Consider the following 27,232-nt stretch of genomic DNA (forward strand, 5'->3'; position numbering starts at 1 on the left):
AGGAGGAGCAAGTCACGTCTTACATGGATGGCAGTGGGCAAAGAGAGAGCTTGTGCAGGGAAATTCCCCCGTATAAAACCATTGGATCTCGTGAGACTTGTGCACTATCACGAGAACAGCTCGGGAAAGACCTGCCCCCATGACTCAATTGCCTCCTACTGGGTCCCTCCCAAAACATGTGGGAATTGTAGGAGCTACAATTCAAGATGAGATTTGGATGGGGTCACAGCCAAACCATATCACTGAGGTATCAAGGAATTCTTTGCTAAAGCAAAAAAAAAAAAAAAAAAATCACTGAGGTAAACACTTTGAAATACAAAGGTGACAAAAGAGGTTAGTCTTGTCCTCAGGGAATACCAGTTGATATAAGGGAGCAAAGTCAGACAGAAAGATAACTTCAGGAGAATAATCTTTTGAAATGACCATATGAGGAGCAAACCAATGTTTGATTACTGATTAGAAAAAGCAGAGGTTACTTCGACTTGGGGTCATCATCAAACAAGATGATTTGGAAGAGGAGTAAGCATCTCTTTAAGCCTTAGAGAAAGATGGGATTGTTAGAAGAGCTTTTATTTTATTTTGAGATGGGGTCTTACTCTGTCACCCAGATTGGAGTGCAATGGTGTAATCTTGGCTCACTGCAACCTCCGTTTCCCAGGCTCAGGCGTTCCTCCCGCCTCAGCCTCCTGAGTAGCTGGGACCACAGGCACACACCACCATTCCCGGCTAATTTTTTTTTTTTTTTTTGTATTTTTGGTAGAGACAGGATTTCTTCATGTTGCCCAGGATGGTCTCAAACTTCCGAGCTCAAGTGATCCACCCGCCTCAGCCCCGCAAAGTGCTGGGATTACAGGCGTGAGCCGCTGCTCCTGGCTGTTTTTCTTTCTTTCTTTTTTTTTTTTTCTTTTTCATCTCCTTGGAGCTGTAAGAAGAGCATTTCAAGTAGAGGACATGGCAGGATCTAAAGTTTGGTGTGTAAATGTGTAAAGGAGGCTGTGGGCAGAATATTTTGGAGGAGGGTGGTATGGAGATAGCTAGCAAGTTAGGAGACAGGTAACAGCAGTCCAAGAATAGTAATTGGACCCTAACCTTGGTGGGTTGGTAGTAGAGACAGATTAAGGGGCCATAAGATAGAATGGACAGAGTTATGCCACTGGAATAAATATGGGGGAAAGGAGAAGTTTAGGGTAAAAATGTTGGTCATGAACCTACTGAGAGGATATCAGAGTGCATTTTACTGCATTGATGTGGGTTCCGTGTTAAACAACATATGAAGAAGAATAACCGGCACATTATACAAAATAATTGCAGTTGTTGTTTTGAGTGTGCAATCTTATTTTCCAGGCCTTAATTTTATACTTAATGATAGAAAGGGTAGATATCTTTGATATGGGCAGAGGAGTTAAATTCCTCTCAGCTTGGTGGGGGAACTTATTTTCTCAATGTTACACAGAGATTTGAGATTTGCTGTAGTCATGTGTTTTTTGACTCTTGTATCTTTTTTTTTTTTTTTTTTTTTTTTTTTGGCGATGGAGTCTCACTCTGTTGCCCAGGCTGGAGTGCAGTGGCGCGATCTTAGCTCACCACAACCTCCACCTCCTGAGTTCAAGCGATTCTCCTGCCTCAGCCTCCCGAGTAGCTGGGATTACAGGCATGCACCACCACGCCTGGCTAATTTTTGTATTTTTAGTAAAGATGGAGTTTCACTATGTTGGCCAGGCTGGTCTTGAACTCCTGACCTTGTGATCTGCCCACCTCAGCCTCCCAAAGTGCTGGGATTACAGGCATGAACCACTGTACCCTGCCTGACTCTTGTATCTTTAAATCAAAGGTAATTATACTATTCAGGGAGTGCTTTACATCTGCTAAAACAGAAATCATCTGTTTTTCCCTTTAATACAAGAATTAAATTAAAATTTTTCTATTCCTAACTATCTGAGCCTAGAAAGAGGCAGCTAAGAAAGTGTGAGAAAATAAGCTGAGCACGGTGGCTCATGCCTGTAATCCAGTACTTTGGGAGACTGAGGCAGACAGATCACCAGGTCAGGAGATAAAGACCATCCTGGCCAACATGGTGAAACCCCTTCTCTACTAAAATACAAAAAAGTAGCCAGGTGTGGTGGCATGCGTCTATAGTCCCAGCCATTCAGGAGGCTGAGGCAGGAGGATTGCTTGAGCCTGGGAGGTGGAAGTTGCAGTGAGCCGAGATCGCGGCACTGCACACCAGCCTGGCAACAGAGCAAGATTCGTCTCAAAAACAAAAAAAAAGAAAATGTGAGAAAATAATGCCCTCTTCAGGCACCCGTCAGTACTGGTGACCTTTGGTTTATGTACTTGGACACAAGGGGTCTTTATTTTTCTGTTTGATGTAGAAGTACATCCAGGAAGCCAGGACTATGGGCAGCACTATTCGCCAGCCCAAACTGTCCAACCTCTCTCCGTCAGTGATTGCCCAGACCAACTGGAAGTTTGTAGAGGGCCTGCTGAAGGAATGCCGCAATAAGGTAAGCTGTGGACATCTCTGTATGTGTGCTATTTCTGTTAGCAGCCAAGGTAAGTCCAAGGATTGGCTCCGACCACTCCCTCTGGATTTTAAAAATACTGTTGGCTGGGCGTGATGGCTCGTGCCTATAATCCCAACACTTCGGGAGACCATGGCAGGAGGATTGCTTGAGCCCAGGTGTTCAAGACCAACTTGGAGAATGTAGTGAGACCCTGTCTTTACAAAAGTATTAAGATGGGCATGGTGGCACACAGCTGTAGTCCCAGATACTTGGGAGGTTGAAGTGGGAGGATTGTTTGAACCTGGGAAGTCAAGGCTACAGTGAGCTATGATTGTACCACTGCACTCTTGCCTGGGCAACGGAGCAAGACTCTGTCTTAAAAAAAAATCATTAATATAATGAGACAGTACTAATTTTAAGGTCCTGTTAGTTTGAAATTAGGTATATTTGTTTTAAATAAAATATACCATTAATTGAGAGCATGCATGCTTTGATTGATATAAACTTAATGTATATTCCATAAAAATGAACAACAAGCCAGGCACAGTGGCTCATGCCTGTAATCCCAGCACTTTGGGAGGCTGAGGTGGGCAGATCACGAGGTCAGGAGTTCGAGACCAGCCTGGCCAACATGGTGAAACCCTGTCTCTACTAAAGATTAGCCGGGCGTGGTGGCGTGCGCCTGTAATCCCAGCTACTTGAGAGACTGAGGCAGGAGAATTGCTTGAACCTGGGAGGCGGAGGTTACAGTGAGACGAGATTGCATCATTGCACTCCAGCCTGGGCGACAGGGCGAGACTCCATCTCAAAACAAACAAAAATAACAGAGAGATGTAGTTTTTAATTTCATAAAAAACTTATTTTTAAGACAGGATCTCACTATATTGCCCAGGCTCATCTTGAACTCCTGGGCTTGAGTGATCCTCCTACCTCAGCTTCCCAAGTAGCTGGGGTTCCAGGCATAGTTTTAAATTTTCAACATTTTACAGTACTTTAAATCAGACTAGTCTTCACTCTGACTTACTTCAACAGATTAGTCTTACATATATGCAAATGTTTTTGCCCCTTTATTTTAATCTGATAGTAATGATATCTTTTATCTAGAAACATAAATTTGCTGAGTACCTACTATGTGCCAGGCTGAAATGTGTCATTCAGTTTAAGCTTAGATTGTTTGGATGTTCTTCTCTGTTCTACAAAGACATTTATTCTTAATTTTTAATGTTTTAGTTATGAATTTATATGTCTTTTCTAATAAAAAGAATCTTTCAACCAAGTCAGCATACCATAATTTTAGGGCAGTTCAACTATCTCAGTTTCCACTACATCCTATTTATTTATCAATGGAATAAAAATAGTTTCCTGCACTTTCAGTTCTCAGTGGTGCCCATTTGAAGTGATGTTCGTTTATAGGAGGAAATAAAATATACTGTCTCTTGCAGAAGAAATTATTAGTGTTTAAAGCTAGATTGGCAGGGCACAGTGGCTCATGCCTGTAATCCCGGCACTTTGGGAGATTGAGGTGGGTGAATCACTCGAGCCCAGAAGTTTGAGACCAGGCTAAGCAATGTGGTGAAACCCCATCTCTACCAAAATTAGGCGTGGTAGTGTGCATCTTTAGTCCCAGCTACTTTGGTGGCTGAGATAGGAGGATCATTTGAGCCCTGGAGGTCAAGGCTGCAGAGTGAGACCCTCTCTCAAAAAAAAAAAAAAAAAAAAAAAAGGCTGGTTAGTGTCTCAGTACTGATATTTTAAATTCAGTTTAAAAAAAACTCTGGCCAGGCATCGTGGCCTGTGTGTGTGCGTGTGTGTGTGTGTGTGTGTGTGTGTGTGTAAAACTTCTGTCAGTTTACTCTGAGTAATATCTGTGATTTTTTTCCATACAATTTTGTCTCTTCTGCCTTTCTGCTGTGAAGAACACTGGTGATGCTGCATTTCTACATTTTTTTTTCTAAGCTGCTGGACTGTCATTCTTTTTTTTGAGATGGAGTCTCATTGTGTCACCCAGACTGGAGTGCAGTGACGCAATCCCGCCTCACTACAACCTCCGCCTCCCAGGTTCAAGCAATTCTCTTGCCTCAGCCTCCCGAGTGGCTGGGATTACAGGAGTGCACCACCACGCTTGGCTAATTTTTGTATTTTTAATAGAGACACGGTTTCATCATATTGACCAGGCTGGTATTGAACGCCTGACTTCAAGTGATCTGTCTGCCTCGGCCTCCCAAAGTGCTGGAATTACAGGTTTGAGCCATCGCAACTGGCCTGGACTGTCAAAATTCTTAAGTCATGAGATGCATGACCTGGCTGTGACAACTTCCTATTCCTAGCCAATGATGACTGAAATACATACCAATTTTAGACATGTTAATATGTGGGCCAATGTGCATCTAGAATTGAAGAAATATAGTAATCAATATAACATCACAAACTATTGGCTTGCACATGAGGCAACAGGCTGTTGGAAGTATAAATTGGTATGATGATTTTGGAAAACAGCATAGTATTGTTTAGTAATTCTTCTCCTAGGTTATTCCCTAGAGAAACTTTTGGAGCATGTCCCAAGAGACATGTACACGAAGTTTACAGCAGCATTCTTTTAATAGCCCCAAACTGGAAACAACCCAAAAGTCAATCAGTAAGAGAATTAATAAATATATTGCGGTATATTCATATGGTGGAATGCTATACAACAATGGAAATGGATAACAGTTATACACATCAGTGTGGATGAATTTCACAAATATAAACATGAGTGAAAAAGCAAATCACAAGCCAGGAGTATCGGCACACACCTGTAATACCAGCTACTTGGGAGGCTGAGGTGGGCAGGTTGCTTGAGCCTGGGAGTTCGGGCCCAGCCAGGGCAACATACTAAGACCCAGTCTCTTAAAGGGGGAAAAAGAAAAATCACAAAAGAGACATGCACGCCGATAGTCCCAGCTACTGCGGGGGCTGAGGTGGGAGGATCAGTTGAGTCTGGGAGGTTGAGGCTACGTGAACCATGATCGAGCCACTGCATTCCAGTCTAGGCAATAAAGAGAGACCCAGTCTTTAAAAAAAAAAAAAAAAAAAAAAAAGATACAGGCAAACCAAACCATATATTTTAGGCTTTAAAATATACGTAATAATTTTCTTGCTTTTCTGTAGTTTCATTGTGTAAGTGGTTGCTTCTAGAGTGGGAAGGTGAATGGAAGAGGGCACGTGGGGTGCTTCAAAGGTATAAACAGACAGTATTTATAAATAAAATACTGGGTGGGCGCAGTGGCTCATGCCTGTAATCCCAGCACTTTGGGAGGCCGAGGTGGGCAGATCACCTGAGGTCGGGAGTTTGAGACCAGCCTGACCAACATGAAGAAACCCCGTCTCTACTAAAAATACAAAATTAGCCGGGTGTGGTGGTGCATGCCTGTAATCCCAGCTACTCGGGAGGCTGAGGCAGGAGAGTTGCTTGAACTGGGGAGGCAGAGGTTGCAGTGAGCTGAGATCACGCCATTGTGCTCCAGCCTGGGCAACAAGAGCGAAACTCCATCTCAAAAAAAAGAAAGAAAATACTGGCCTGGTGCTGGTCATAATCATGTAATAGCATATATATATATAAAAAATATATTTCACAATAAAAAGGTGAAAAACAGTAATAGTGGAAAGATATATGCCAAAATATTAAGAGTTGCTGCTTTTGAAAGGTAGGATTGGGGTGATTTGTTTTCCTTTTCTTAGATTTTTATATATCACAAATTTATACCATAGTTAAATCTTTTGAACTTGGACTCAAAGTTCAGGCAGATATGGGTTCGAAGGCCAGATCTGTTGCTACTTTGCTGTTTCATTTGGGCAAGTTATATATATATATATATAAATTATATATATATATAATTTAATATAGTGCTATATTAAGTATAGATTTTGGGCAAGTTACTTAAGAGAATTATACTATACTTAGAGTATAAATATACTGTATTATTTTATACTATGTTTAAATTTAGTATATTGATTACTATATTTCTCAATTTCCTTATTGGTGAATTGAGGGTGATAATAATAGTTACTTCATAGATTGTTAGGAGGCTTAAATGAGATAATGAAATGCTAAGTACAATGCCTGACACAGTACTTAATAAAAACTGTGATTATCATTATGCAGTGTGTGTTTTCTTGGTTATGATCTTACAATAAGCAGTTGAAAATTTTTATGTAAAATAAATTACCTCCTCAATTTTTGTCCCCTTGACAGTTATTTCAGGTATATTTCTAAGTTGTATGTATGCTCGAAGGTTTGTTTAGTAGGGTCATTTAAGCAGTGGGAATCAGAGAATGTCAGCGGTGAGCATGACTGAAGGGTTTATTTGTTTCTTTTGTAAATGCAAAAACTGAATACAGAGTGGTGAAGTCACTGGCCAGGAGTCATAAAGATTACTGTGTTCTTATCCTTTTCTTAACTAAATTTTTTTTTTGAGACAGAGTCTCGCTCTGTCGCCCAGGCTGGAGTGTAGTGGCGCGATCTCGGCTTGCTGCAAGCTCCACCTCCTTGGTTGACGCCATTCTCCTGCTTCAGCCTCCTGAGTAGCTGGGACCACAGGCACCTGCTACCATGCCTGGCTAATTTTTTTTGTATTTTTAGTAGAGACAGGGTTTCACCGTGTTAGCCAGGATGGTCTCAATCTCCTGACCTCTCTCCTGACCTTGTGATCTGCCCACCTTGGCCTCCCAAAGTGCTGGGATTACAAGCGTGAGCCACCACGTCCGGCCTTTCTTAACTAAATTTTTAAAGCATGCACTCCCTTATAACCTGACCTATATGGGTATAAATATATTCTGTGTCCTTGGGGCTAATTCATCCTGTCCTTCCCAGCCCAACAGATGTACTGTGCAGGCTGTCAGAACCCTCTCCGGTTGTATGTGATCCTGCTCACTGTGGTTATTTAATCCTGTTGACTGCTTCCTTGTAGACCAAAAGGATGCTGGTGGAAAAGATGGGCCGAGAAGCTGTGGAGCTAGGGCATGGGGAGGTGAACATCACAGGGGTGGAAGAGAACACCCTGATTGCCAGCCTTTGTGATCTCCTGGAAAGGATCTGGAGTCATGGACTACAAGTGAAACAGGTAATGGATGTGTTGCCTCTCTCTGCTGAGCAAATTGTCTTCCTGTTTTCAGTTACTAGCTTTCCCACACTCTTTTTGTCCAGCTGACTGGCTTTGAAGAATGGTGTGCAGTGCTCTGGAGTGAGATTTGAAATAAACAAATAAATAAATGTGATCCAAACTATTTTCCTTAAAGATAAGCTTTATAAATCTGTATGTTTATCAGACTTTTATAAAGAGGCATCTTTCTTCCTGGGGGTAGAGCTGAAGGCCAACCTGATAAGTCCTGTTTGGCAGCTGGCCCTAGTCTAGAGATAGACCAGAAAGAGAGGAGTTGGAGCTCGGGAAGTACTAATTGTACACTAAAGGTTCTTCACTAATCGTATATTCACAATGGAAAAAAAGTCTGTTATTAACATTTCTTTGTATGCAGATGGTTTAAACATTTGAGAAAAGGCCTCAGGAAGTTGAGTAAGTTTGATTTTTCCACTTAATACCCAGAGAATTTCCTTATTTCAAAATACTCTGTTTTCAATTGGTAGTCAAGATAGATACATTTTATTTTTATGTATTTCTAAATTTGAAAATAACTTGAAATTTTTTGAAAAGAAGTTTTATCGTGGAAAAATTAGAAAATACATTAGTATCCATTGGTATTTCTCAAGGGCCTACTATGTCAGGTACTGTTGTAGGCACTAGAAATACCTCAGTGAACAAAACAGACCAAGATCTCTGTCTTCCTGGAGTGTCCATTCTAATGGGTATAGCAACAATCTTCCACATATGTTTTTCAGAGCATTCTTCTGTGTACACATGCCCATGCATATATAGCTATATATTTAAAAACCCAATGGAACTACAATGAGATACTATTTCACATCCACTGGAGTAGTTAAAATAAGTAACAAGTGTTAAGGATGTGGAGAAATGAGAACTTTCATACATTACTATTGGGAATGTAAAATGGTGCAGCCACTTTTGAAAACAGTTTGGCAGTTCCTCAAAATGTTAAACAGTTCTTATATGACCTAGCAAGCCCACTTCTAGATACGTACTCAAGAGACGTGAAAACAGATGTCTACACAAAAACTTGTATGCAAATGTTCATAGCAGGCCAGGTGCAGTGGCTCACACCTGTAATCCCAGCACTTTGGGAGGCCAAGACAGGTGGATCAGTTGAGGTCAGGAGTTTGAGACCAGCCTGATCAACCTGATGAAACCCCGTCTCTACCAAAAATACAAAATTAGCCAGGTGTGGTGGTGCATGCCTGTAATCCCAGCTACTTGGGAGGCTGAGGCAGGAGAATCGCTTGAACCCGGCAGGTGGAGGTTGCAGTGAGCCAAGATTGCACCGTTGCACTCCAGCCTAGGCAACAAGAGGGAAACTCCACCTCAAAAAAAAAAAAAAAAAAAAAAAAAAAGTTCATAGTAGCATTAGTCATAATAGTGTCATCATATGAGGCTATTATTACCCAAATGTTTATCAGCTGATAAGTGGGTGACCTAAATTTGGTGTATCCATACATTGGAAATATTATTGAGCAATAAAGGGAATAAAGTACCTACATATGGTACAACATGGATGAACTCTGAAAACATACCAAGTGAAAGAAGCCAGATACAAAAGGCCACAGATTGTATGATTTCATTTATACAAAATGTCTAAAATAGGCAAATCCACAGACAGAAAGTAGATTAAGGGTTGCCAGAGGCTAGAGAAAGGGAGCAATGGGAAGTGACTACTAATGCATATGGAGTGTCTTTTGGGGGTGATGAAAATGTTCTAGAATTAGATAGTGGTGATGGTTGCACAACTCTATATTAAAAATCAGATTTTTTTCAGAAAATTGCATACTTTAAATGTGTGAATTTTATGGTAATATGAATTATATCTCAATGGTTTTTTTAAAAATCCAAATAAGTTAATACTGTACGTAATGTTTTGCAACTCGCTTTGTTTTTATCTCATATCTTTTCTGTGTCCTTAACTAATTTTTAGATGATAGTATAGTAAGTGTTTAAGAGCTTGACTGTAAAGCAGACAGATCTGGGTTTGAAGTATGATTTTCACGTAATAACTTTATGAAACTGAGCAAGTTATCTAGCTTCTCTAAGCCTGTTTCCTTGTATGTATGATGGAATTTTATTTTATTTTATATTTAATTTAGTTTAGTTTTTGAGACAGAGTCTTGCTTTGTTGCCCAGGCTGGAGTGCACTAGCATGAACACTGCTCACTGCAGCCTTGACCTCCTGGGCTCAACTGATCCTCCCACCTCAGCTTGGAGACTGAGACAGGCATGTGGCAACATGCCCAGCTAATTTTTTTTTTTTTTTTTTTTTTTTTGTAGAGATGAGGTCTCCCTATGTTGTCCCGACTGGTCTCGAACTCCTGGGCTCAAGTGATCCTCCTGCCTCAGCTCCCCAAACTGCCAGGATCACAGGCATAAGCCACTGTGCCCTGCCTGATGGAATTTTAAAAGTACCTACCTCCATTGGGTCCTTGTGTGGATTCGATAATTAATGTAAAGCACTAAGCTCAGAGCCTGGTTTCTGGCTCTCTAAATGTTTGTGGTTATTGTAAAACCTCAGTTTTAACGACTACATCTATTGTATAGATGTGCCATACTTTAATCAATCTCTTATTATTAGTCATTTAGGTTAATTCTGATTTTTCAGTGTTGTAAACAACACTGCATTTATAGAGTTTTTTAAATGTTAAAAATTGTGTATTGCATCCCTAAAATTTTGAGACTGTGGTGTAGTAGCAACACTATGAACTGTGAGTCAGAAGGACTTTGGGTTTGAATCCTGGCTCCACTGGATGACTTTAAATAAGCAACTTGCACTTTCTGAAATCCAAATCCATGAAAGATAGATAGTTAATAACCTGTCTTTTAGAATATTAATTGTTCTACCATAAAGACATATGCACATGTATGTTCATTGCAGCACTATTCACAATAGCAAAGTTATTGTCAACCTAAATGGCCATCAACAGTAGACCAGATAAAGAAAAGGAGATACATACACACCATGCAACACTACACAGTCATAAAAAAGAACTAGATCATGGCTTTTGCAGCAACATGGATGTAGCTGGAAACCATAGTCTGAAGTGAACTCATATAGGAACAGGAAACTAAATACTGCTTGTTCTCACTTATAAGTGGGAGCTAAACATTGAGTACACATGGACACAAAGAAGGGAACAACAGGCACCAAGGCCTACTTGACGGTGGAGAGTGGGAGGAGGGAGAGGATTGAAAAACTACCTGTGGGGTACGAGGCTTATTACATGAATAATGAAGTAATCTGTACACCAGACCCCTGTGATATGCAGTTTACCTGTATAACAAACTTGCATGTGTGCCCCGAACCTAAAATAAAAGTTAAAAGAATTAAATAAATACCTTTCAGCTGTGATAATTAGAGGCAATGAAAGGAAATACCTGGCGTGTGATGAGTATGCAAAATATGACAGCTATTATTATGCTGGGTTCTGTATGAAGGCTTTACTTCTTTCTTTTTCTCTGTAACAAGTGAGTAGAATATATATAATCCTTTTATCATTTTCCATAACATTTAGCAAGTCTGGCACTATAGTTGAGCTCTTTTAGCTTTGAGGTAAAACATATATGCCGATAACTTTTAAATATTTACTGCAAAAATTTCTAGGGAGTTAGTGAAGCTTCTTCCTGCATTCTGAAAAATAGTACCGTATCATTATATGTTCTAAGTCTGTGTTCTAGGCTTTGCAGCAATATTCTGCAGTAATTCTCACTGTAGGAGGAATTTATTATTCTGCAGGAATTCTCACAGTAAGAAGTCCTTCCTTCCTTCCTCTGCCTCCCTCCCTCCCTCCATCCCCTCCCTTCCTCCCTCCCTCTGTCCCCACCCTTCCTTCCTCTGCCTCCCTCCCTCCCTCCATCCCCTCCCTTCCTCCCTCCCTCTGTCCCCACCCTTCCTTCCTCTGCCTCCCTCCCTCCCTCCATCCCCTCCCTTCCTCCCTCCCTCTGTCCCCTCCCTTCCTTCCTCTGCCTCCCTCCCTCCTTCCCTCCCTCCCTCCCTCCCTCCCTTCCTTCCTTCCTTCCTTCCCTCCCCTCCCCTCCCCTCCCCTTCCCTTCCCTTCCCTTCCCTTCCCTTTTTCCTTCACTCTGTCACGCAGGCTGAGTGCAGTGGTATGATCTCAGCTCACTGCAACCTCCGCATCCTGAGTTCAAGTGATTCTCCCACCTCAGCCTGCCAAGTAGCTGAGAGTACAACTGTGCACCACAATGCCTGGCTAATTTTTGTATCATTTTTTTGTTTTAGAGACGGAGTCTTGCTCTGTTGCCCAGGCTGGAGTGCAGTGGCGCGATCTTGGCTCACTGCAACCTCCACTTCCCTGGTTCAAGCAGTTCCCCTGCCTCAGCCTCACGAGTAGCTGGGATTATAGGCTCAGGCCACCACGTCCGGCTAATTTTTTTGTATTTTTAGTAGAGATGAGGTTTCACCATGTTGACCACACTGGAATTTCTTTTAGAGTTCATTTGCTCCCCCTCTTATTTTGGAGAGATGAGAAACCAGTGCAAAATAATGGGGGCTTTTTAGCTGAAGTTCCATTTTGTTCTGAGTCCTGGCTTTTGGAGCTCTGGAAGTGAAGCAGTGACAATGTCACCAGAGGAGAGTGAAGATCTGTTCTTGCCGGCATGGCATGTATGCCCTTAGGGATACATGTTCAGCTGGAGATTGACCCTGATGATCTATATTGGGTTCCTAACACCATGTTCTCCCTAGGCCTCGGTTTTGCTGGTTTCTTTATCCTGCTGAGACATTCTTCACTTATCTTCCAATCCAGCAGTCACACCCTCATTACCTGCTGTCCTTTATCATACACCCAGATTGTGACTAAATTTGCTCTCAGAGGGTGATTTTATTATGCCACTGTGGGGGCACCTTCCTGAGCAACCACCCATTATTATCTGCTTAGAAAGTAGAGAGAACCCAAACAGCATTTTTGCTGCTGGCCTCTTAAATTTTGTTACTAGCCTTGACTGCTTGGATGCAAGGCTGCCTGCAGCAAGTCTTCATAAGAACCTCTGTTATCCTCACCACTCTCTTTGGCTTTCAGTGACATCTTCCAAGGAGATGGACTTCCACCTATAGTTTGTTTTTCTATCAGAGAGAGGTTTGGTTTTTCATACTCGTTTTGTAACTGCTGCCATTTGGGGTTGACACATGAAAAGGAGTTGTTACTTATCTTTCTTGCTTATGACATTCTTGTAGAATCTGATGCAGTTTATTGTGTGTCCATGTCCGTAAATGGATAGTCAGGCTGTATTGAACCTTGCAGTCCCAATCAGGCCCTTTGCAAAAGAGGAAAAAGAGTAGGCCATGTCTTGTGAACTAGAAAAACCAAAGTGCAGCAGCCCAGTTGCTGCTCTTCCACTCTTGCCCTTGCTCTTTCTCCTCACCTCTGTAATCACTGTGGGCCAGAGGCTTCCTTCTGGTATAGTGGCCTGATTTTGCCCTTGTCCTTGGTTCTTTGGTGTTATTGCATGTCAGGCTCTCTGGTCACCAGCTGTACTTAATGTGTGCCACATTCAGACAGTTCTATTAATTTTTCTTAGGCTGCTTTCCTAGTCTACCTAGATGCTGAGAAACCTACTTGCTAATGGTTGTGGTAGATGGAAGGATGAATGGATTTCTAGAAGTTGAATTACTAAGTCAAAGACCATAAATATTTTAAACTCTTGTATTATCTGTTAGATACATTAATAGACCTGTTTTATTTTTTGAAATGGAGTCTCACCCTGTTGCCCAAGCTGGAGTGAAGTAGTGCCATCTTGACTCACTGCAATATTCACCTCCTGGGTTCAAGCAATTCTCCTGCCTCAGCCTCCTGAGTAGCTGGGATTACAGGCACCTGTCACCATGCACGCCTAATTTTTGTATTTTAGTAGAGATGGGGGTTCCCCATGTTGGCCAGGCTGGTCTTGAACTCCTGACTTCAGGTGATGCACCTACCTCGGCCTCCGACAGTGCTGGGGTTACAGGTGTGAGCCACCGCGCCCAGCCAACCTTCTTTTTTTTTTTTTTTTTAAGTTTTTTAATTAAAAATTTTTTTTCTTTTTGGCTCCCAACAGGAAACAATAGACCTTCTTAGAAGCAGTGTATAGGATTTGTAAGTCTCATTAATGTTGTTAGACTTTTTTTTATTCAAATATTTGGTATTTGGATGAATAAAACCTGGTATTTTCTAATTTTAGTTTTTAGTTTTTATATATTTTAAAAATTGTCTTTGAAGTTGTAGGGTTTTAAGTTGATGAATTTTTGTAGGAAACACAAACATGCAGCAAGCTTATTTTGACAACTTGCTGATCTATAGCGAGGGTTTCCTACCATTCAGATGTTTGATTTTTTTTTCCCCAGAGTAGGTCAAGCTTGTGAATAGAAACAAAATAGACCCTCAATATTCTCATGGGGTAAATCTTAAGACCTTAAATCTTCACATTCATTCCATAGCACAAAATTTTCTTCAGAAAGTATAACTTAAAAAATTAAGTGATCTTTTCAGAAACATCTCGTGTAGCATAGTTATTAAGTGCAATGGTTTTGACATTAGATAGACTTAAGCTTGGATCCCAACACTCTGCTTACTAATGGTGTGACCTCTTACAAGTTACTTAACCTTTCCGATCCTCAATTTTTTCTTCTCTACAGAAAATAGGGATAGAGATCTCTACGTTGTTAGACTGTTGGGAGCATTAATTACAATATTGTATTTTGAATATCTGACATAGTGCTTAGTTCATAGTAAGCCTCAAGACCTGGTAGCTTCTATCATTATTATAGAACCAAAGTCATTTATAAAACTATTATAATCTTACTAAAACAAACATACCACCTTTATATTATTTTATTATCTACATGGGAACATTTACCATGAATCTGAAATAAAGTTGTTATCATTTAACAAGGGTTATGATGTACTGAACGATGATTAGAAAGAGACAAAGCAGTTGCTGGGTGACCAGCTGGGCTCACTCATTACCCAGGTGAATCGCTGCCTCACATCAGGCTTGCAAATACTATTCAGGTTTGTGCCTTGGCAAAATGACAAATTACTACATGTCTCAAATAGTGTAAATTGCAGTTCTTACCTTTCCAAACACCAAGGTTCTATTATATTGACTGTAGTTTATTTCAGCCATACAGTTAAGTACCAGCCTACCTTTCTTCACATTTCTTCAACTATACCTTCAATAGTAAATCCTCGTTATAGTGATGACTTACTCTCCCTAACCTGTGCTAACAACTTGTAAGGTAACCAAAGATACCACAGTTTCCCCCACTTAACAGAGAAGAAAACTGACATTCAGAGAGGTTCACCAAACTGCTTTGCCTAGTTCGCCAAGTAGCAAAATCAGGACTAGAACAATATTTAAAGGAATAACTTTAAATATTTTAGGAAATGCAGGAGCTAAGATGGAAACTTATAGGCTGCATATCCACTCCTCTGTGCAAAAGCCATCAAGCTGACATAAAACCAAAGGACCATTTAGAGGATGATAGGTCATTTGCTTCTTTTTTTTTTTTGAAAGGTAGCCTCACTCTGTCACCCAGGCTGAAGTGCAGCGGCATGATCACAGCTCCCTGCAACCTCTGCCTCCCACGTTCAAGTGCCTCCACCTCCCAGGTTCAAGTGATCCTCTTGCCTCAGCCTCCCGAGTAGCTGGGACAGCAGGCGTGTGCCACCACCCCCGGCTAATTTTTGTATTTTTAGTAAGGGTTTGCTATGTTGACTAGGCTGGTCTCGAACTTCTGACCTCAAGTGATCCGCCTGCCTTGGCCTCCCAGTGTTGGGGTTGGGATTACAGGTGTGAGACACTGTACCTGGCCTGCTTTTTTCTTTCTTTCTTTCTTTCTTCTTTTTTTTTTTTTTTTTCTTAAGACAGCGTCTCACCCTGTTGCCCAGGCTGGAGTGCAGTGGCGTGATCTCGGCTCACTGCAACCTCCTCCTCCTGGGTTCAAGCGATTCTCCTGCCTCCTGAGAAGCTGGGATTACAACCACACGCAACCACATCCTGCTAATTTTTGTATTTTTAGTAGAGACGATGGGGTTTCACCATGTTGGCCAGGCTGGAATCGAATTCCTGGCCTCAAGTGATCTGCCCGCCTTGGCCTCCCAAAGTGTTGGGATTACAGGTGTGAGCCACCGTGCCCAGCTGCTTTTTTCTTTCTTATCCACCGGTCCCTTCCCAGGCTCTCTTTCCCATCTCCTTTCTATTCCCAGTGGGAGACCATTTCCTTTTTCTGTTACCTTCCATTGTTTATATTTCTTCTGGATTTTAGTAAATTGATATATTTGCATACGCTGTGTCCTGGATGTACATTGAAACAAGAAACAGTACATTTTTTTTTTTTAAGCAAAAGCTTCTATCTGTATGTTGAAAGCCTTGACCCCCGAAATCTAAACTGATAGGTGTTTCTCCCTTGCATTGGTTCCAGGGGAAATCAGCCTTATGGTCCCACCTGTTACATTATCAGGACAACCGGCAGAGAAAACTCACATCGGGAAGCCTCAGTATGTCAGGTAAGATAGTCTCTGCATTGGAGAGTCTGCCCTTTCTCCACTTTTCCATCACCCACTGGAGTGATCATTTTGAAGCAAACCATTCTAGGTCAAAGAAGCCTTTGCTCTGGAGTGTTTTCTCTTTTAAATATGGAGCCACCAGACTCTCTGAACCACAGAGCATACCAAAACCATGGCATTTGCTTTCATTATGTATTTCTGTATGCTTTTTATTGGCAAGATAGAAAATTTATATGGGCAAGAGGCCAGTCTCAAAATGAATATGGGTTTTACTGTGGTACCGGGTTTGGAGCAGGCTGTTTTCAGAGTCTTTTGTTTTATTTCTCTGACATGCGCATTATGATTATCTATCCTATTAGTCAAGAGAGCTGTTGGTCAGTGTCCTTCCTTGGACTTCCTCAAAGTCAAGTCCTGGTGTGAATGATCCCTTATACTTACTTTCTGTTTCTAACCTAATAAAAATGTCAGAGTTTGTGGCAACTCCAGAGGTCATCTAGTCCAGGCCCTTTATTTTACAAGAGGAGGAAACAAGTCCGGAGAGGAATTGAATTTACTTAAGATCACAAAGTGAGCTCATGGAAGAGGCCAGACAAGAGCCAGTCATCTTGTCTCCTGCTCTGATGTTTAGACCATCCTACAGTGTCCTTTCCAGGGTAGTCTCCCTTCTTCTTTTACTTCTTGGTGCATCTCCCCTTCACATCATCCTTTGTTCTCCACTCTCTGCCAAAATATTTGTTTACCTTTCTTGGATGTTTTTATCTTAATGGTAAAGGCAAGTTAAATGGGGTAAAAAGATGAGCATGAACTCTTTGCCCTTGAACTAGTTGACCTTAACTAGCACTGAACCTGGGGAGATAATTGGCTGAAAACTAACTAGGGACAAGAGTTCTCCAGGTAGGCTTATGAGGAATTTTTTGGCCCGCTTTCTGGATGTGTAAAAGCAGGTTCTTATTAAGAATGCTATAGAAGTCATTGCCGAGAAATAAACTGTAGCCAAAAATTCTCAATAGCTTGATGAGGAAAATACTAAGTTTTAAACATTAGGCCAGACATGAGGATATAAAGGTATTATATCTTCTCTTCTCCTAGAGGTCCTATCATTCTGGAACAGAACCAGAACATTCTTGTTCTTTATACATTCTCTTGGGCTTTTGTAGGCTGCTGTGAAGCCAGAACAGGATGTGAGTAGTGGCTCCAAGTGGAAGCACTGCTTCTGTGGATCATGATGAGAGCATGATAGACTAGGAGCCAAGAGATCTGTATTCCATTACTGACTTTGCTAGTTGGTGTTGTAGGCAAAGCAGCTAACCTCTCTGAATATCATTTTCCTTCTCTGTTAAGTAGGGGAAATTGTGGTATCTTTTTTATCTACCTTATAAATTGTTAGAGAATTAAATGAGATAATATCCATAAAAATACAAAATTTTGATCTCTAGTAGGAATTTAATAAATATTTATGAAACAATCAATTAAAGTGTTACCAGTGTAACCAACTGTTTCCCATAGTAATTTGTGATTTAAGATAAGGGAAGGGTAGTCAGCTATTTGGATATTCAGATCTCTTTGGACATGACCAACTTGTTTATTCTAGGAATACTTCTTGATTCAGAACGTAGGAAGTCTGATGCCAGCTCACTCATGCCTCCCCTGAGGATCTCCCTGATTCAGGATATGAGGTCAGTATGGGCTCACATGTAATAAGCCACTAAAATCCTGTTTTCAGTTGCTGCTTAGGTGTCCACTTTAAGTAAGAAGGTCTCAGTGGCTGCTACAGCATCTCAGCTAACATGGAAGCCCTTCTAATCACAAAGTCTTGTGTTTCATAATACATTTGTAAAGCTCTACAAACAGTTGGGTTTCCTGGCATTTTTGGAGGTAAGGGAGCATAGGAGAGTATCTCAGGCCCTAAGAGCTCAGAGTTAGCCTGGCTTTTTAAGGTCTGTGCTGTCTTTTTTCCTCCCAAAATATGGTGAGCCTATCTGGTAAAGCTACATGGAAGCCCAGTATTTGGATAATATAGAGATAGGTTCTCCTAGGTTGGGATAGGGCCGTCTCAGCAGGTCTCCTTTGGCTTTGCAGGTAAGTTTTTGGCAGTGAGTTAATCTCCCATCCCGCCCTCCACTTTCCTTTTGCATTCTTCCTCCAGGCACATCCAGAACATCGGGGAAATCAAGACTGATGTGGGAAAGGCCAGAGCATGGGTGCGACTGTCCATGGAAAAAAAGTTGCTTTCCAGACACCTGAAGCAGCTCCTCTCAGACCATGAGCTCACCAAGTAAGGCTGCTCCGCCAGGAGTAGAAGCAGGCTCCCAGGAATGGAGGGAAGAGATTGGAAACTTGTGTGGGAAGGGGGAGTATTCATTGCTGCTGCATTCAGCTAACCTCTTTGCTTATGAAGGTTTTGCAGTATTTCCTCTTCTCCCTTTTTATCAGTAGAATACTTCTGCTATATCGGTTCTCCCTGTCTTCTCAACCTGCATGCCCAAAACTAGCTTTCTTAGAGAGGTGGTGAGAAGGATGAGGTCCTCCTCTCCTTCCTGTATTCAGGTGACATGTATATCTCTTGGACATAAGGCATTTCCTTTGTCTCTTTCGTGTTCTGGGGAGCAAAGGATTGGAGAATTAAAAGGAAACTTCTGAGATGTCCTCTTCTCTCTCTTGTTCAACACATTATACCCCTCACTCCTCTCAGGATGTCTGTAGCCTTTTCTTGTCTGTACTTCTGCATGACCCTAGTCCCTGTCTGCACTCTACCTGGTAAACTTCTTCAGGGCCCAGTTTTCTTTCCCAGAGTTTTCCTGGACTCCCCAGAAATGTGGTTCATCCCTCCTCCAGGCATGCATAACATATGTTAGAATATTTGTTCATCCCCTTTTTACCACGATGTGTTGTATTTTCATTATCTATTTGCTTGCTACTTACTGACGTTTGCTTTCATTGAAGGCATAAACCTGTCCCTTTCCCAAGGCTGAGCATGTTGCTTAGCATCCACTAGGGATTCAGCCAGTGCACGTAAAAGGTGTGCATAGCTGCAGAGACAGGAGGTGGACAGCCTGTGAAGAGTATATCTTGATAGAATGTCCCTCAGTCTCTGCGATTTCCAGCTAGCCCCCAGGACTGTTTGTAGCTTGGAGATGTGGTAAGGTGGAGGCAGGGTTGTATATTCATGGGGGCTGTATATTCACGGTACCCACTGAATTCTAAATTCCAAAGGAAGAAATGAGTTAGCTCCTATATAGGGAGCCTAAACTCTTTCTCCTTAACTTGTCTGCGGTGAGTAATACCATGTAGTGCCCCCCTTACCTTGAAACTTACTTTGTGTGGCTGCCATGACCTTATACCATCTTGTTCTCTTTCTCCCCTTACTCTTTGCACAGTGTTGGCTTTCACTGTCTTCAATTCTTTACATGCACACACTCTTTGTTGCTTTCTCGCTTGCTCTCTTACTTGGTGATCTCACCCATTCTCATGACTTCTCTCACCTCTAAGCAGGAAATGCCCACATCTGAAGTTCTAGCCCTGACATGTCTTTTGAACTCCACTCCTGCATTTATTTCCATTCTGATATTTTACCTTTAGCTCAGAACAAAAGCAAGCTTCACAGAGTCTTCACCATAACTACTTTACTCTCAGATTTTTTGTTAATGTCGCCGCTGTGCTCTCTGAAAAGCTTACCCCCACTTCTTCTCCATACCTACATTCAAAATTTGGAGTCAGTTTTGACTCCTTGCTTTGCTTTATCTCCCACATACAGATTTCAGGTCTTTCACCTCTGTCCCACCTGTCTCCTTACCATTTTTACTGCACAGACTTAGTTTAATCCTCATTTCCCTTTCACTTCTCACCTGCACTAAATTTAAATTTCCTGAATTTGGTCATGGCTGTCCCTTTTTCTAGGGCAAATTGCAGAAACCCCTTACTTACTGGGCAGATTGCAAAGTCCTTAGTTTAAAATTTTAGGACCTTCCTTCATTTGAATAGCCTTTTTGTTTGTTGGTTTCATTTGACACCCTTGGTATAATAGCCTAACTTCTTAGTCTCATTGCTAACTGATCACTTCACTGAACTCTCAACTCCAGCCAAACTGGTTTCCAAACCTATCTGTACAACACTTGTCTAAATTTCTGCTGCCCTTCAGGTCCCTCTTGTTCTAGAAGGCCTTCCAGGACCACTGAAACATATGACTCTTTAAATTCCAAGAAACAGCCTTTTGTTTGATTATTCATTGTGAGCAGTCCTATACCATGGCCTTTACCTGATTTATTCACTTAGACTGCATTTGAGGATAGGCGCTTTCCAGCACCTGGACATAACAGGCCTGGGTTGATAAATTATCTGTTGAAAGTGCCTTATAAACCTGGCTAGGTAGAACCTCACAGATCTGAATTCTGTACCTCTCTGGCCATGGTGATTGCAGCTTGGGCAACCAGGACAGTTGTCTTCTTTTGTTCTTTGTGTTGAAGGCCTGCACATTTGGCTCTGGGTGTCTCCTCTATTTGGGGGAAGATATCATTGCTTTGAAGCTGCAGAGGGCCTGGAATGTCAGGCAAAGGAGTTGACCTCTGATGAATAGGCAGTGGAAATGAAGGGAGAAAGTTTGAAAAAAGCGGAAGGATATGATCTGCATGGCTCTTCCTTGCCTGTGACTTGGATCAGAGGCGGGAGCAGAAGCCTGCCCTTTATCGCTTCTGAAGCTGTCCTGGGCTTACACCCCCATTCAGAGCAGTGTTCTGACTCGTGGCTCTCAGATCTACTCAGGGTTTGAAACTAGGCCTGGTGATGAATGGTGACCACAGACCTTCATCCTCTGCCACTCACACACCGTACACTAGCTGACAGCCTAACCAGAAGCCTGAGAGGACCTGTGTCATCCTTGATGGAATTTCATTACAACCCTCAGTTTAGAAAAGGAGATTTCATGACTTTTGATACTTGACATTTTAGTAACGTCATATACCTTGGACACAGGCAGTTTTTGATTTTTGTTGTTCCTGCCGTAGCTTAAACCATTGTCCCTCTGTCCATTAGTTACAGAGTAGATAGCTTTGTTCCTTTATAGGGTGAACCTAAGGAACTTGAGGCTTGACATCTTATGCTTCCCTTAGCTGTCTCCTTCCAGAACTGAAAATTCTAGTTTCTTTCCCTTCCTTTTGGTCGGAGACTGATGTGTTGCCTCCTCTCCAACAGAAAGTTATATAAGCGCTATGCCTTCCTGCGCTGTGATGACGAGAAGGAGCAGTTCCTCTATCACCTCCTGTCTTTTAATGCCGTCGATTACTTTTGCTTCACCAATGTCTTCACAACTATCCGTGAGTAGCCCTGTGCTCCCAGCTGGCCTTCTCAAGGCAGTCTTTATGAACCTGCCTGAGACTCACTCATTGTCCCCTTTTTAAAGAAAGAAGATTAATCCCTTGTACTTTCTATTTGTCTTTTGCTTCTGTGGGGAGAGAGGTGCACTTGCCCTCCTTGGAGGTTGTGTTTTCTCCGAAGTTTCTCATTCTTGTTCTGAACTGGAGAGCTCAGTCTTTTTTGCCATTGTGTTGTCGATGTTGTCCTAGGCACTGCTCTGGGAGCCTAAGGTGATGAAGGTAGAGTGGAGTCAGTTGAGCTGATGCAGTTTACCTCCCTCCCTGCATACCCACAAAGAATCTCCCTTTTGTTTTCACCTAAGAGTGTCACTTGGCATCACAGAATATTTCAGACCAGGCTGAAGGGAAAAAGAGCTCTTGCCTGAGGTAGCAGAAAGAACTCCAGATGCCAGTGGGAGATTTAAGTCTGGGCCCAGTTTTGGCTAACTTATTATGTGTCTGTGAGCAGAGTCTATCCTGCTGTGAGTCCCAGTCTCTCTATTTACAGAATAGGGAAGAGGGTTCAATATGGTCTAATTCCCTTTGAGCCTCTTCTTTCCCTGATGCCAGGATTCTCTGCTGGGTGGAGTTTAGTCTCTGAGTTTGCCACTTGGCTAGTTCTTTGGCCAATTACTCAGCAGCATGGACTCTTGTTTCTATCTGATGCTGCATCTTCCCTTTTAGAGACTAGGGCTATGGGCTTAATAGAAGTAGCACTGGACTGGAATTTAAAAGATCTGAGGCAAACCGTGTCTCTCTCTGTGCCTTGGAAAAAGGATTGCAATACTTCCTCTCCAAAGATTGTTATGATTGTTATTAGGGTTCATGAGATGATAGATTGAAGAGTGCTCTAAAAAGCAGTTCAGTACGTTAGGAGTTGGGGATATTGTTTAACCAACAGGTTCAGTTAGCTCTGAGCCTACAGATAGGCTTGGATCTTTGATGTTTGGGTGGTAAGCCTGAGAGGAGTGAAATTGAGGAGGGGCTGTGGAATAGTTGGCTAATATTCTACATCAGCCAGGGACTAGGTCCTGGGGCCCTGTTGTTCCAGGGCTTTGCTTGGGCTAGGATAGCAGGGGCCACAGTTGTGCCAGCTTGCCTGGAGCAGGTCAGAGTCCCATCTGGTTTGGGAAGGATTCCTGATTCTCCTCAATACTTTTGTGGCTTCCCCTAAACAGTGATCCCGTACCACATTCTGATCGTACCAAGCAAGAAGCTGGGGGGCTCCATGTTCACTGCCAACCCATGGATCTGTATATCAGGAGAATTGGGTGAGACACAGATTCTGCAGATTCCCAGGAATGTGCTAGAGATGACCTTCGAGGTATGTGTTATTTGGGGCCATAGCTCTGTGGGGATCTGAGTTTGCAACAGCTGCTTTGGGGAGTTTTCTGCAGGATTTTTCAGAGGCCTTGCTATGTACAGTGTAATGTGTCAGCATAGCTGACCTTCCTGAGATGATCTGAGGCTGGAGCCAAGAACTGACCCTGAGGAGGGGGACCCCACCCTGTCTAAACAGTGTCTGTTTGGAAGGCACTTTCTTGTCTGGACTTGCACATCTCTCCATGCATAGTGTGTTGAGAAGTCCCCAAGAGTTCTTTCAGCTACTCAGCCCACCTGTTCCCAGAGACCTCAGAACCCACTTCCAGAACCTCTTGCTCCCAGGCCCTATTCTTCTTCTAGGTAGAGTGTTTTCTTTCTCAGCCTTGGGCGCCCCCATGAGATAGGGCTGTACCGCAGTTTTGGCAGTATATAGAGCCATGACCTCTACCCCTGCAGATGCTGAGGGGTCATGTTGCAGGTAGCCAGTCAGATCTGTGCCTCTGAGGACTACTGTTCTTTCCTCTGATTTTCCTGACCTACCTCATCTTCTCTATTCTTTAACAGTGCCAGAACTTGGGGAAGCTTACTACTGTCCAGATTGGCCATGATAACTCTGGGCTGTATGCCAAATGGCTGGTGGAGTATGTGATGGTCAGGAATGAGATCACAGGACATACCTACAAGTAAGTGTTCCCTCAGGCTGTAAGGTAGAGGGGCAAGGTGTGTCTACAGGAGCTCTTTGATGCTTGGGTATGTGGAGTTCCCAAGGAGACCCTTTAGGTTGCGATAACCTGAGGTAACTTCCTGTTTGGCTCTGCCTCATACACTTGAAAGTAAGTAGAAGGAGGGTTTCCTCTTTTTTTTTTTTTTTTTTTTTGAGATGGAGTCTTGCTCTGTCACCTAGGCTGGAGTGCAGTGGCATGATCTTGGTTCACTGCAGCCTCTGCCTCCTGGGCTGAGGTGATTCTCCTGCCTCAGCTCCCTGAGTAGCTGGGATTACAGGCATGCACCACCACGCCCAGCTAATTTTGTATTTTTAGTACAGACCGGTTTCGCCATGTTGACCAGGCTGGTCTTGATCTCCTGACCTCAGGTGATCCAGCTGCCTTGGCCTCTGAAAGTGCTGGGATTACAGGCATGAGCCATCAGGCCTGGCCAGAAGGAGGGTTTCCAGGTGAAGATGTGTGGAATTGCTGTGCCCAGATCCCAGGCCACCCATGCCACTCAGGTCACTTCTCTGATGATACATGGTGGAACCAGCAGAGCCTTGAAGGAGTCTCTATCCTGGTTTCAGAGCCTATCTCCAGGGATTGGCTTTGTTATGGCTCTTGCTGAGCAGCAAAGAGGAGCTGGATGCTCTGACAGTCCATTGTCTGACCTTCAGGTTCCCTTGTGGCCGGTGGTTAGGGAAGGGCATGGATGATGGAAGCCTGGAGCGGATCCTAGTTGGGGAGCTGCTCACATCCCAGCCTGAGGTGGATGAGAGGCCCTGCCGGACCCCGCCGCTGCAGCAGTCCCCCAGTGTCATCCGGAGGCTTGTTACCATCTCACCCAACAACAAGCCCAGTAAGTGGGAGGAGAGGTTGGGCCCTCATGCCACACAGTCTAGGGAATGGGTGGAGCTCTGTGAGCCCTGATATGGGGAACCCAGATCCCAGCCTGTGCAGCTGCCTTAGGAAACACTTCTGCTGACAAAGCCACCTCAGGCATATGGCACCCTCCTCTTATGAATCACTGAGAGCATTTGGCAGTCTCCTTAGAGGGCTGGCAGGAGAGGAGAGAACTCATGCTGCCAAGCCTGGGTGCTGTCTATATTCATGCATGATCCATTAAAGGAGAAGGGTCTACTTTCTGGCCTTCTCCTTCCTGATTCCTGGGCTTCACAGCCAAGGCATGACTCTCTTTTGGTTGCCCACAATTCCAAGTAAAATGGAAAATAAACTTTACCAGCATTTCTTAGAGATAGAACTCTAAGGTGTTAGCTTTTGTGTTTTTCCCCCAAGATTTGTGGAAGAGCTAAATCAGCAAAGCTGGGTGGGCAAGAGCCTCTGCTTCCTAGGGTCCAGCTGCCCTGCCTCTCCTATGGGCCCTCCCCATGTCCTCAGTCTCCTGCTCAGGCAGCTAAGCACTGTTAGCCTCTGAGATTGGTTAGGGATGTCTGCTTGATTTTTATTAGAGCTGAACACTGGGCAGATCCAGGAGTCCATCGGGGAGGCAGTCAATGGCATTGTGAAGCACTTCCATAAGCCTGAGAAAGAGGTGAGCCTTCCTGCCCTCCAATCCAGGGCCTTACATTGAGTAAGAGAGAATAATTTTGTTTTTCCAATTATCCTGTTATGCTCTTCCAGGCCCATGTGCTGTGGACACCCTAGAGTCTTGTAGAGTGTGTGCCTCAGCTAGTTGGAGATGGAGCAGACTCCTTCCTCTGGGGGCCTTTGCCTCAGATTACCCTATTTTCCCTCCATACTGATGACCCAGTAGAGTCCCTGGGCCCCTAGTGAACAGTACCCATTCCTGTCCTCTTCTAGATTTGCCTGGGTCTCCTTGAAGAGTGGCCACACTGGCTTTGTCCTCCAGTGGAGAATCTCCTTGTGTGTGACCCAGATCCCTCATCTCTTCTTTCATCCATTTATTCAACAACTCTTCACTGGGAGCTGCTCTGAGCCAGGCACTGTGCCAGGTGTTAGGGGAACAGATAGAGTCCTAGCCTGTCTTTTGCAGCCCTCCCAACTCTGGGCTGTGGGTTTAGGGATGCAGTGGTGGGAGGGCAGCTCGGCTGAGACAAGCCTGGCATCCTCCCCTGTTTCCTTACTTAGCGAGGCAGTCTGACGCTGTTGCTCTGTGGAGAGTGTGGCCTTGTCTCGGCCCTGGAACAGGCTTTCCAGCATGGATTTAAATCACCCCGGCTCTTCAAAAATGTCTTCATTTGGGATTTCCTGGGTGAGTTGAGCTGGAGTATGAGGGTGGGAAAAGCATGTAGAGATATAGGGGGACTCACCAACATAGCATAGGTGCTGACCACTCTGAGAGGCAGAACCCAAATTAGGTGACTCTAAGATCTCATTTGTTTGCTCTGGTTTTTCTTAAAGGGAATGACAAGAGCTCTCCTCCCCCCTTGGTAAATGCTTACCTCTTGAGAATTGGACAGAAAAGATTCTTCTAGACATCTGTTATTTAGTATGGACTTAGTTCTGAGTCCTCACACTTTCTCCTTATAGATCCCAAAGTCCAGCTGAGTATATTGGAGCCCCAAGCCCTATGTTGCACCAATATGGAGAATTTTCATGCAAGAAACCATCCTCAGAATTTTTTGTGTCTTCAGAGTAGGGAAAAGAACATCTTTAGATCAAGGGCCACATAACTAAATTTAAAAATAAGGATAGGGAAGCTAAGGATGATTTTGAAACATGACCGGTGACATCAGAACACTTGTACTATTCTCATTAAGTTACCTGCGTGGACTTGGAGAGGCCCATGGCAAGTGGCCTGCAGGACCATCAGGTTGGTGTTGAGAGTGTTTCACTGGCAAGCTTTTCTACTCTTCACAGAAAAAGCACAAACCTATTATGAGACATTAGAGCAGAATGAAGTAGTCTCTGAGGAAAACTGGCATACAAGAGCCCGGAACTTCTGCCGATTTGTCACTGCAATCAACAATACTCCCCGGAACATCGGCAAGGACGGCAAGTTTCAGATGCTGGTGTGCTTGGGAGCCAGGTACTGCAGACCCGGGGCCCAGAGTGCACAGCAGTTAGCCTTGGTGGTGGTGTTGGAGGCCTGGTGTGGTGCAGGGGTGAGGAATGGCTCACCAGGTGCCCTTAGGGAGATGTGGCCTTAGAAGGCTTCCTAGAAGCTTGAATTTCCTTTGTGTATCATGTATGGTCACACACTACATAAAATGTGCCGCATAACAACATTTGTCAGTGATGGACTGTTTATGGGATGATGGTCCTATAAGATTATAATACTCGGCCGGGCGCGGTGCCTCAAGCCTGTAATCCCAGCACTTTGGGAGGCCGAGACAGGCAGATCACGAGGTCAGGAGATCAAGACCATCCTGGCTAACATGGTGAAACCCCGTTTCTACTGAAAAATACAAAAAACTAGCCGGGCGAGGTGGCGGGCACCTGTAGTCCCAGCTACTCAGGAGGCTGAGGCAGGAGAATGGCGTAAACCCGGAGGTGGAGCTTACAGTGGGCTGAGATCCGGCCACTGCACTCCAGCCTGGGCGAAAGAGCGGGACTCTGTCTCAAAAAAAAAAAAAAAAAAAAAAAAAGATTATAAGACTGTTTTTACTGTACCTTTTATATGTTGAGATATGTTTAGATACTCAAATACTTACCATTGTGTTTTAGTTGCCTACAGTATTCAGCACAGTATTCCTTCATTTTTATTCTTCAGGC

The 27,232-nt window shown here is 43.3% G+C and overlaps 1 protein-coding gene across 4 annotated transcripts in view; it reads left to right on the top strand.

Moving 5' to 3' along the window:
* Window positions 1-27,232, top strand: part of DENND5A (DENN domain containing 5A) — a 130,470-nt gene that overhangs the window by 100,485 nt on the left and 2,753 nt on the right. For 2 of the 4 annotated variants that reach the window (XM_050756070.1, XM_050756071.1), the window contains 12 exons: window positions 2,373-2,504; window positions 7,451-7,603; window positions 16,074-16,158; window positions 17,750-17,834; window positions 18,305-18,433; window positions 21,346-21,467; window positions 22,685-22,830; window positions 23,394-23,512; window positions 24,214-24,395; window positions 25,006-25,088; window positions 25,646-25,769; window positions 26,378-26,546. In XM_050756070.1, the coding sequence (XP_050612027.1) occupies window positions 2,373-2,504; window positions 7,451-7,603; window positions 16,074-16,158; window positions 17,750-17,834; window positions 18,305-18,433; window positions 21,346-21,467; window positions 22,685-22,830; window positions 23,394-23,512; window positions 24,214-24,395; window positions 25,006-25,088; window positions 25,646-25,769; window positions 26,378-26,546 (1,529 nt within the window). Of the gene's footprint in view, window positions 1-2,372; window positions 2,505-7,450; window positions 7,604-16,073; window positions 16,159-17,749; window positions 17,835-18,304; window positions 18,434-21,345; window positions 21,468-22,684; window positions 22,831-23,393; window positions 23,513-24,213; window positions 24,396-25,005; window positions 25,089-25,645; window positions 25,770-26,377; window positions 26,547-27,232 lie in introns of those variants that run through there. The other 2 variants (XM_050756072.1, XM_050756073.1) reach the window with 2 other exon arrangements.

Source organism: Macaca thibetana, chromosome 14, assembly GCF_024542745.1.
Source record: "Macaca thibetana thibetana isolate TM-01 chromosome 14, ASM2454274v1, whole genome shotgun sequence".
NCBI classification, from domain to species: domain Eukaryota; kingdom Metazoa; phylum Chordata; class Mammalia; order Primates; family Cercopithecidae; genus Macaca; species Macaca thibetana.